This window comes from Coenobita brevimanus, chromosome 110, assembly GCF_032717465.1.
Source record: "Coenobita brevimanus isolate Jiangsu-jjx chromosome 110, ASM3271746v2, whole genome shotgun sequence".
NCBI classification, from domain to species: Eukaryota; Metazoa; Arthropoda; class Malacostraca; order Decapoda; family Coenobitidae; genus Coenobita; species Coenobita brevimanus.
In genome coordinates this window covers 34,760,036-34,772,098 of record NC_137063.1, presented here as the reverse complement: position 1 = coordinate 34,772,098, position 12,063 = coordinate 34,760,036, and the positions used below count along the sequence as shown (strand labels likewise).

At 42.0% G+C, this 12,063-nt stretch overlaps 1 protein-coding gene across 1 annotated transcript in view; it reads right to left on the bottom strand.

Moving 5' to 3' along the window:
- Nucleotides 1–12,063, bottom strand: part of LOC145417542 (uncharacterized) — a 104,761-nt gene that overhangs the window by 58,804 nt on the left and 33,894 nt on the right. Inside the window, exons 4-5 of the mRNA XM_080286252.1 lie at nucleotides 9,458–9,652; nucleotides 9,060–9,144 (exon numbers count right to left, since the gene is read on the bottom strand). Of these exons, the coding sequence (XP_080142378.1) occupies nucleotides 9,060–9,144; nucleotides 9,458–9,652 (280 nt within the window). The remainder of the gene's footprint in view (nucleotides 1–9,059; nucleotides 9,145–9,457; nucleotides 9,653–12,063) is intronic.

Genomic DNA, 12,063 nt, shown 5'->3' with positions numbered 1-12,063 from the left:
AGCTCACAGATGCACGAGTGTTTCAGCAGGACGGTGCACCTACTCATAAAGCCAAATCAGTCACCAACTGGCTTTGTGACTGCGAGGTACCATTCATGAAAGACTGGCCAGGCAATAGCCCAGTCCTCAACCCGACAGACAACCTCTGGAACCTCGTAAAGAAGAATCTCCAAGGGAAGGACATGAGCTCTCTGCCTAAGCTGGAAGCAGCCATTCGTGACTCCTGGAACAAAATACCCCTCCAGCGCCTCAGGAACATTGCCCTTTCACTTCCATGACGTCTCAGGTCCGTGAAGAAGCATAAAGGATACCCTACCAAGCATTAAATGTAAATAAAATGCATTATTTATATGTTTTTTCAATGTTGAAAGGTTTGTTTCGTAGGAGGGATGCAGGGCGCTCGATACTTCTGACGAGCACTGTAGTGTGTTGAGGTGTGTACATGTAAGTGTTATGTCATCCACACAGGAAGTTATGTGTATTTGTGGTGTGTGGGATGTGGATGCAGTTCACTATACTGGTTAGACTGTTTCTACCTCTCCTACCTCCATACTTGCTCTTTTCTTGTTTCCAGATCCAACTTCACCCCATATGGTATTGTACTTAGGTGGGTAAAAAAAGGTGATGATGATGATGATGATTACAAAACAACTGTCTGCTCTTTCCTTACAAAATACTCTTCCCCCCTCTCCCACTCACACTGATGTACTATCAACAACCCCCAGTATCCTGGGGGGTTAGCTTAAGTATAAATTAGTTTGGATACTTGGGTAGTGATTTTTGACGGGTTACATGGGGCTATGTCAAGCAGTCACAGAGGTTTACTCTTAGGTGACTCAACCCTTACCCACAGGGGAACGGTTATATCCGATGCAAAATTTGTGGATCGATGATGCTGGGAGTCGGATATAACAGCATGGGTTTTCGCGTCATACTTTGAAGCGGCCGCCACTTGATCTCATCACCAAAAGGTCGGGACAGACTCCTGCCACCAAAGTCAAGCATACCTCAGTCATCTCTGGCTTTGCCAGGTGTAGGACAGTGATTTCTTATACCTCTCGTGTGATTCTGTTCCCGCCTCATGTGGACCCCTTGCATCATCCACCCCTGACAAGCCTCTTTCCAAAGATACTAGGAAAGGGATCATTGATAGTGCCATAGGGTATGCCATGGATGCAACTGTGTCTAGTTTATCTAGTAATGGAAAAGTTATCACATTCAGAGCAATGCTATGCCACCCAGCTCAGGCTGAGAAGTATCACACTGCAAACCACAGCTCAGGCTGTGTTAACCTTCCAGTGCCCATGCATCACTGCTGACTACTCCACCCCTACACAAACTTATGTATGGCACTATGCAAAGACAGAGAGAGAAAGAGAGAGATTATTGTTTTCACTAGATGATTCCCTGGATGATTATCTTCAAGTTTATATTTAAACATTTTTTTTTTTTCTCTTCATCTTTTTCACACCACGGGGTGGGATAAAAAAAGTAACTGCATAATCCCCGGGTTAAGTGAACCTCCACCAAGTACAGTACTGTACATACTGAATCATATTATACTCATTAGGCACTTAAAGCAGGATAATTTCTGTATCAGAAGACATAGGTAAAATAAGCACCTAATGCTGTGCAATACCTTAAACAAACATTACAGAATGTATAGTAATGCAACAATAACCTAACATTAAATAAAAACTTCTAACGTTGCTGGCACGTCTGCCATCTTGAATAACTATCTGATTAACTGATATACGAACAGTACTCAATGGGAGATTACTCTGACTCTACCCAACCACCTATAACATCCTGTCATAATATAGCAAGTAAACACATAAAGAACAAGAAGCGGTGCCAAGGCACAGCAAACCCGTCCCCGGCAGTCAATCTTGGTGCTAATGTATAAACACAACAGGATATCTAATCAAAGATATCATATATCAAATTTGGAGTGAATCATCATCATCTAATCCTGTGTTGCCCCATGAGAAGCGCAGGGGCCTGGGGCTAGGCAAGTTGGTCCTGACACTTAAGATAAGAGTGACCAGCCTCACTCATCCCTGACTAGCATTACATGAGTAATTAACCCCTACCATCCCTTGGATATAAACCTGCCCAGGCTCAATCCGACTGGAGTGCCTTAATTGCCCACTAAACCACCAGGTGCCATAATTTGGTTACATGGTTACCACCCAGCACAGCATTGTAAATGGTTTCCTAGTGAACAAGAAACCATTTGACTTGTCACTCAGTGTAGAGTCACCCAAAGGCAAAAGGAAGAGGAAAGAATGGAGGAAAGAAAGACAGAAGAGGAAGTGTTAAGTCACCTGTAGGCAGATGAAAGAAATACAAAAAACGGAGGAGAGGAGAGGGCAGACACCCAAAAGCAGCACTACATTGAATTAGTGGATGGTGAGCACCCCCACCTACCACTATTTGGAGTGAACTGGGTGAAAATTTACGATTTTATGCCCATTTTAAATTTTAGGCCCGACCCACCTGACACTGACCCCCCCCTACCACTACCTGTGGGGTGATCCCCCTGATGTAATGAGGCATGTTATAGGATGCAGATTTGAAAGATGCACCTTAAGGTTTTGGTTTTATGTCGATATGATGAATTTGAAAGGAGTTATGGCAGAAAAACATTTTTTCCTTTTTATACATTTTTTGGGGGCTTACAGCCTGGGCCTTGGCCCAGTTTGGTCCAAAATTTAATCAGATGATCAGAAGGTCATAGCCCATCATCCGGTCACAGCCCATCATCCTTGTAATTTTAGTCAAACTCGCACCACTAGTTTTTGCATTAAGTTGTTAAGAGACACACAGACAGACAGACAGACAGATAAACCAAATGAAAACTATACCCGTCCCCAAGCCCCTCCAGGACAGGGACAGGTAACTGTAGCACCATCAACAGTTGTCATAGAATGTAAAGTACCACAACAATCATAGCTGAATATCAAAGAAAAATTCAGTACTGTACAACTACGCTTCCAAAAAAATGAAAATGTCACACCATAATACTAGGCACTTAGCAGTGAATGCTTAAATTCAGTGGTAATTTTTAACATCTAGACTCGAATATTAGCTGTATTATGGCGATTATTACAAAGTGTTAGGAATATTCTAGACTGTACTTTTTCTAGCGATTTTCTTTTTTTTTTTTAAGTGGCTTTGAGAGTGCTTAGTGGTACAGTATTTGGTGCTTAATGGGATTTTGGATAAACAAGGATACTGAATCAACTATGAAAGGTGCCAAAAAATGCAAATTCAGATAAGCAAAAATACAGATACCAAAGGTTGCCTGTAGCTATGTATAAAAATGTTAACTGTTCAGTATATGATGGTTCATTATAAAGAAGACTTACTATAGTGTCTCAATGACAGTCTGAATTTGCCTCTGATGAATCCTTGACCAGATGTAAGCTTGTGAAAACATGTAAAAGGATGCGGTATTATACAGCATATACCCAGTCAAATGCATTGCCCACTTACAAAAAGGATTACACAAATGACCAAATGGGTGCTTATTATGTGCATTAGCTATGTGAAAACTCACCTTACTGCAATAATATGAGTACAAGCTAATGCCAAACATACAGTGGAATCTCCTAAATCACGCGATCCTAAAGAGCAGATTCATAATACGTGGCAACATTATGTAACAGTTTACAATATCAGTAACATGGGGAAATTACATGAAATTCATAAATGCAGTCTCAAAAGCGATGCTTATCCGATGCCTCATGGAATAAGCACCACCATTACCTCAAACCCACACATCTGACTGGGAATTAACCAACCATAGTCAAGCATGGCAATTACTAAACCAATTATATTCAAACATAGCTCTTACTACGAGCCAATCATTGCGCTTCCCTCCCACGCCAACCATGAACGATCCGTGTGTCTGATGCCCCAGCGCCCAGCTCAGTGTACTGTCTCCTCTCCGTTGTTAGCTTGTGGCTCTGGTGTGGTTTACAAGAGGATTCCCCCCCCCCCTGTGCTTGCTCCGCCGGCCCAGTGTTACCATGAACGATCATAACCCTCTTAAGCCTGCAACTTCTTTGAGGAAGGAGAAGAAGAAGCCAACGTTAACTTACACCCTAAAGTTAGATGTAATAAGGAGGATTGATGAAGGTGAGAAGAAAGCAAAAGTTGCCCACCATAATGGACTCAACGAGGTACGGTATATAATTCTTTATCAAACGGGCACAGCAATTCCATCTATGTTATAACTAACTCACGATCTCAAGTTAAGTAATTCTGGCACATACACAACACAGATAGTTAACTGTTGAATTGTGACTACAAGAAGTGAATGGAAATAAACACAATATATAGTATCTATTCTGGGATATTTAAAGAGGCGGGCAGGTTGCCTGCAGAAGCGTTTACCAGCAATCTCTCCAACTGGCTGTGTTGTTTACCATCCACCGCTCAGATTGGATGCATCAGTGTATCATGCATTCTAAATCTCATTTATAACTTTCAGAGGTAAGTTTATAAGTGCCCAGTAGCTGTGGTAATCCAGGAATAATAACAAGTAATCTGTGAAAGACTCATTTCAATAGAACATATGGAAAGGTTGCACCCATTTGGTAAAGAATTAATCTCAACTCTTATGACAACAGACACAGTGGCAGCTGAGAGCAATAAAGACACCATTTCTGTTGTCTCTACATTGGAAAATGAGGGATTCCTGAGGGAAGCTGATGAGGAGGACGCAGCACAGAGGTGGCAGCATGAGACAGCAGCACATTCACCTTGTGCTGAGAGGCCATAGTCTGCCTCAAGCCTTGGAACCCCCCACCCCTCCCCTGTCCATTCATGCAATGTCATCAGTCAGTCAAGTAAGAATCTTACAATCCTGTTCATTCCCATTACATATGCTTTATTGATTTGTTTTCCAGGCAGAAAGATAGCTGCAATTATATGGGCATATGCTCCACAGGCAGGATTGGATGAAGCAGAGAAAGAAGATTTTGGGATGATTTAATACGTGTAGTAGGTGGTATGTGGGATGATGAGATAGTGGTTTTGGGAGGGGACTTAAATGGTCATGTAGGTGAAGCAGCAAAAGGTTATGAAGGAGTACATGGGGGATGTGCATATGGTATAAGGAATGCGGAAGGGGAAAGGATACTCGAGTTTGAGGAGGCAACGGACATGATTGTGTGCAACACATATTTTGGGAAGAGAGAGAGTAGGTTAATTACGCATGAGTCTGGGGGAAATAGCAGTCAGATAGATTATTTTCTGGTTAGGAGGGCTGATAGGAGGGATGTTAAAGTTATAGGAAGTGAGGAGTGTGTGCAGCAGCACAAACTATTGATTTGTGATATGGTGCTTAAAGAACAAGTGATGAAAAAGAGAACTTACATACCTAGGAGGAAAATATGGAAGCTGAAAAACCAAGTAGTAAGGGATGCCTTGTATAGCGAGATGAGGAGAGTGATGGCTGAACAGGGGGCCATAGACAGAGGCGTTAATCCACGCCATCCCGGCAACGTGAATTAACGCGGCAACATTGCATGGTCCCTAATTTGCACGATTTTCAATTTTCGCGAGTGATTTCATGAGTGGTTTTTGGCACGTATACATGGGACACCTTCCTCTATTCCTCTACAAGATGCCAAGCAGGAACAATGCCTTACACCGCATAACCTCTCCCCCCCCCCTCCCTGCACGCCATTGTCTCGGCAATTCACCTGTTACCAGTGACCTGGCCAATAGAGACATTAAGGGCCAGAGTGATTCCCCAATCGATGACAATGTGGAGGACAAAGTTTATATAGCATTAGAGGAAGAAACAGTCAGAAATGATGATCAGGTAATGTGGGAAAAAAAAAGGTCATGAATGGTGATGAGTTAGTGAGTGAAACAATGCTTATAATGCCTATATTACTGTTTGAAAACCAATATACTCTTATACTACATATAAATTCGTACAAAGTAAATAAATAAATACTGTTTATGAGTGAATAAAATAGTTACCCTCCCACAGAACTCATTTTCTTTGGTGCCAGCCTGTTAGAAAACCCAGTCAGGTAAGGAAGTACACGTACCTAAATCCGGTATTTTAAACCTCAGGTGAGCGATTTCTCTATGAATTTTCAATGTTTCTCACCAAAAGCGGATGTTTGAGCCCCCCAAAAAAGGCCCAAAAACGTCGGGATGGGGCGGGTTAATGAACAGTACAGAGCCCTCAAGAACAATCTCTTGAAAGTTACTGATGTAACATGCGGTTGGACAAGAGGACCACCAAGACATAAAGTAACTTGGTGGTGTGATGAGGGTGTAGAAGCTGCAGTTAAGGAGAAAAGAAGGCTTTTCCGGGAATGGAAGAAGGGTGGTAGCAAGGAGGAATACTTGGCTGCCAAGCATAGGGCTAGAAGAGAGGTATACAGGGCGAAGTCTGAGTCACAGAGACTTTTACTTGATAACCTAAATCATGGGGAAAGGAAAAATATGATATTTAAAGTGACAAATCAGATGAAGAGGGATAATCGGGATATTACAGGTGAGCAGTGTGTAAAGAATGATGAAGGAAAGGTAGTGGTGAACAGTGAGGATATTAAAGATGCATGGAGACAGCATTATAGCCGGTTGTTAAATGAGGAGTTTGACTGGGACAGGGAAGGTTTGGCGCCAGCAGATCCACTGTTTGGCCCTTGGCCTTTGATTGATGCTGCTAATGTGAGTGAGGCAATAGGCAGGAAGAAGGTGGGGAAAGCAGCAGGTGTGTCTGGGTTGACTGACGAAATGTTGAAGGCCTCAGGAGATATAGGGGTGAGGTTAGTCACTGACCTGATAAATAGGATTATTTATGAGTGTGTTGTCCCAGATGCTTGGCTGAAGAGTGTAATTGTAAATGTGTATAAAGGGAAGGGTGATGCCCTGGAAAGAGGAAATTATAGAGGTATAAAGCTTTTAGATCAGATAATGAAGGTAATGGAGAGAGTTCTAGAAGGTATGATTAGAGAAAGAGTGAATATTGATGAGATGCAGTTTGGGTTTATGCCAGGTAGAGGGACCACTGATGTCATATTCATTGTTCGACAGCATCAAGAAAAATATATTGGTAGGAGAATGGATCTGTATTTTGTTTTTGTTGATTTGGAAAAGACCTTTGACAGAGTCCCTAGAGAGGTGGTGAAGTGGGCAATGAAAAAGCTTGGCTTGGAGGAGTGGTTGGTTAGGCTGGTTATGGCTATGTATATGGGTGCTCGCACCCAGGTAGGAGTGAATGGAGATTTGAGTGATGAGTTTTCCGTGAATGTTGGTGTGCATCAGGGGTCAGTTTTGAGTCCCATGTTGTTTATCATGGTACTTGAAGCCCTCTCACATGACTTTAGAAACGGACTCCCGTGGGAGATATTGTATGCTGATGATTTGGTGTTGATTGCAGAGAACGAAAGGGAGGCAGAGGAAAGGTTTAGGAAGTGGAGAGATGGTATGGGGCACAAGGACTTAAGGGTAAATGCAGATAAAACAAAAGTGATGATATCGAGGGTTTGTAGCGGTACTGTCAAAAACAAGGGAGAGTGGCCATGTGCAGTTTGCCACAAGAGCGTGGGAAGTAATTCCATCTTGTGCAGTGTTTGTGATAAATGGGTGCACAAGAGATGTAGTGGTATCAGATTCAGACTGCGAGATAATGCTGATTTTATGTGTACAGCGTGTCGGGGAGAACATGTGGAGATTGTCAGGCGTAAAAGGATTGAACTTACTGGTGAATCGTTTGAGTGTGTGGAAGAGTTTTGTTATTTGGGAGACATGTTGTGTGCTGGAGGTGGGGGTGGAGCTAGCTCTGTGGCTAGGGTGAGAAGTGGTTGGAAGAAGTTCAGGGAGCTCTTGCCTCTCCTGACATTGAAAGGACTCTCCCTACGTCCTAAGGGGTCTTTGTATGCAGCATGTGTTAGGAGTGTAATGCTGTATGGTAGTGAGACAAGGGCAGTAAAGGAGGAGGATATTCGCCGGATCAGGCATACAGAAATGACAATGATTAGGTGGATGTGTAGTGCGTCCCCGAGTGCAAGGTCTGGGGGGGCTGGGTTTACGATGGAAGAGTTGAGAGGTAGGATGGGACTGGAGTGTATTAGTGTTGTGATGAGGAGAGGTAGACTGAGATGGTTTGGACATGTGGAGAGGATGGGGGATGATAACTGGGTGAGGAATGTGAGAAGTGTTAATACTGGGGGTGGGGTATGAGGGGTAGACCGAGAAAGACATGGGAAAAGGTCATTAAGTCTGACCTCTGGGTTAAGGGACTGAACAGGGAGGCTGCAATGGATCGTGCAGCATGGAGAGCCGCCATTAGGTGACCAAGGCCGACGCATGTAAGCATGTTGGAGCCTTTAAAAACGAAACGAACGAAACGTTGTCAGTGTTCACTGGTGACCAGTTTGATGTAGGTTTGGGGGTTAAGTGGGGCAACTTTTCTGAGATGACAGACCCATAAGTAACTTTTCCATAAGATGAGTTATTTCTAACGTTCTCAAATCATGGCGTGTGCTCAGTCCCATAAGCCGTGATTTAGGAGATTCCACTGTATGTTGGAAGATATGGGATGCTCAGATGATATGAGAACTGAAACCAAGCTGAGATAAAGTTTCAAGCTGCATGGTCCTGTGACAGAGATGCCACAAAATATCTGGCATAAGGGACCATATTTGCATCTGAATAGGATGCACCCTACCAGTTTCTTAATTACAGTTTATTTCTGCAAAATGCACATTAAATTCTTTTCCATGATATATGTGTTGTGGATAATACAGGCACAGAAGAGAATATTAGGTATAAGATGCAAAATAAATAATTAGGAAAGGGGTGCCACTCAGCATCTTAAGTTTACATGAACATAACTCAAAGTCTCAGGTAGCACACACAACTTTTGGTTTACGTTCATTTACCTTGTAGCATGGGTTGGACGTGTTCACTTGATAGCACTCCTCCACCCTACTACACCTCCTCACCCGATTCCCTTTGTCCATTCACTCAACACGTTCAGTCTCAGTGAAGAACCGGTTATACTACGGGTATACTTTACTAACCTGTGGGATGGAAGGCAAAGCAATGGACAGCTGCAGAGTGCGGGTTGTGGAGCTGTAGTAGTTTACGACTACCAATGTCATATATCTGCCAACAAAGTATCCAGTTATCATCATGTTTCTGGTACTTACTATAACAGTATATATGTACTCAGTGGGCCTACACTAAATTACTGTAAAAGTGAAAATGTGCATCAGAGCTTTGGATGCTTGGGACAAATTAACATAAATTCCACATGTCTCGTGAACTGGTTATCATGTAAATTTGTTATCACAGACCATGTTTGGTATCAATTAAGCGTGATGATCAAGGTATTGCTGTAAATGGACAGAGACAAACAGAGAGATACAGATAACATATAAAGCCTGACAAAATGACACACAGACATAACTCTACTTACTCTGACAGTGCCATCAGTGTTGGCTGTACCGATGCAGGTTCCTGAGGGGTGGAACTGGACATGGGTGGGTGCCCCTCGCAGCTCTGTGAATGTGTGCAATGGTGTCGTTGTTCTGGCATCATGCAACTGCACGGTTCGGTCATCCCCACATGATGCCAACATCCGACCATTGGGGGAGAACCTCACACAACGAATCTAGGAGCATGATATAAACTCCTTCAGCCTGATGACATTATTTTCACTTTATTCTTACTATTTCCTGACAGTTCTTTTAAGTTTTGGACAGACCAACAGTACTGATGGAGTTGGAAACAGTCTCTATTAACCTCTTCACTACCTGCTGTTTCTTGATAAGCTGAATACAGTCTTCTGATGCAACAAGAATAAACTAAAAAAAATACATCACCAGAAATAGATTAACTCCGTAAGTGTGACATGTTTTTCATTATATTCCAGCAACTGCCAGATGATATTCAATTTTGAAGAAATTTCTTCGAGTGAAAGCATAATTCTTGTTGCCATTCAGTACAAATACAAACTACGAAACACAGTAATGTACTGAAATAAGAACACTACAGTATCATAACAGAAATCCCAATTTAAAAAAAAAATTGAATAATTGTTCAAGTGAGTGCATAATTCAGGTCTGAAAGATGGTATAGTATTACAGTACCATCATCCATACCATTTTTACCACCATAGGATGTAGTGTGGTTGGACCCTGAGAGCCAGAAAAATAATCTTATAAAAGAAACTGACCAGTCTTCCCAAATGAATGGGCCACACTCTCATTTACTCACCACTAAACCCCCTGGAATCCTGACCACACCTCACAGGCACATACATCTAACTTATGTGCATCATACCACCTATCAGCTAGAGTCAGTCTGACTACTATCGCTTCACCAAGAAAGAACAAGGGTGCCAAGCCTTTGTCATACAATCCTCCCTACAAAATTTTTCCCACCAGCTCAAGTCACTGTCAGTTCCCAACCCTCATCATTCTCCATACCTACTTTTTACACACATTTACCATATCTCCTTCCATCTTAATCCTCTTGGGGCCAAGGTGTTGGCACAAATTCCAACTGATTGTTACCATTCTCCACAGATTGTATCCAACCAAAACCCAACTGCTTGTTAACAAACGATGCAGGTTGCATCCAATGACATAACAATCAATATGTTTGTTTTATAGAAGCTTTTAACTAGTCTTGTTTAAACCATCAACAGGAAGTAAAACTATTCAGCAATATTGGGGAAAAGGATGTATGAAGGTAAAAGCAAAAATAAGGGTGGCAAAAAAATTGTGAATAAATATTTTTTGTCACATTTGTCGTTTAGGGGCATTTGTCTTCTTAGTTGTAATAGGCAAAGTATATGGTAGGATACTTATTGACAGAGTTAGGGAACGAACAGAGGAATTAGCTGGAGAAGAACAGTGAGGTTTTAGGAAGGGAAGAGGTTGTGTAGATCAGATATTCATTCTTAGATCTTCAGTGGAAAAGTTTCTAGAGAAGGGAAAGAAGTTGTATGCTGCCTTCATGGATTTGGAGAAAGCATATGACAAGGTGGATAGAAAGGGATTGTGGAAAGTGTTAAGAATATATGGAGTAGATGGGAAGTTGCTGAATGCTGTGAAGAGTATGTATGAGGGGGCTAAGGCTGCAGTGCGAGTGAATAGTGAACTGAGTGAATTTTTCTATTTGGAGGTTGGGTTGAAACAGGGATGTGTCATGTCTCCATGGCTGTTCAATTTGTATATGAATGGGGTTATAAAAGAGATAAAGGTAGGGCAGTGGATGTTGGAGTGGCCCTAATGAAAGAGGGTAATGTTTGGAAGCTCCCTGTACTGTTGTTTGCAAATGATACTGTGTTGTTAAGTGAAGACAAAGAGGAGCTGCAAGGCTTGGTGGATGAGTTTGGGAGAGAGTGTAAGAAACGGAATCTCAAGATGAATGTAGGGTAAGTTATGGTCTTCGAGGAAAGTGAAGTCAGTGAATGCACAGTGAGGTTGGATGAGGAGGAAATGGAAAATGTGAGTACTTTTAAGTACTTGGGTATTGTGATGAGTAAGAGTGGAAGTTTGGAGGGTGAAGTGCTTGAAAGGGTACACTCAGAAAGTGCATAACTCCACCAGTGCCATTAAAAATGATCCGGATCCAGATCTGGCCCAAAATTAACCAGTTCTTTCTTGGCCCATGACCCACCCTTCCACAAACTTTCAATGAAATTGATCAAAAATTTTTGGCGTTATTGTGCAGGATACTTCAGATCTGGATCCTGATCCACCCCAACATTTAATCACCTCTTCCTTGGCCCATGGCCCACCCTTCCACAAAATTTCATTGAAATTCAATAACAACTTTTTGAGATACTGTCTGGACAAACATACATAGGTGAATACATACCCTCCTCCAACTTCACTTGCGGAGATAATCATATCAGTATTTTAACTGACATTGAAATATAACAGTTCCTTTAGTTTTTTCATTTGGATTTTTATTTTAAAAAAGTTTTAAAATGATAACTGTACTATATCTTTATACTTTAACCTGTTATTATGACACAGTCATGTTCATAACTATGTACTGTAACGTCTTTGG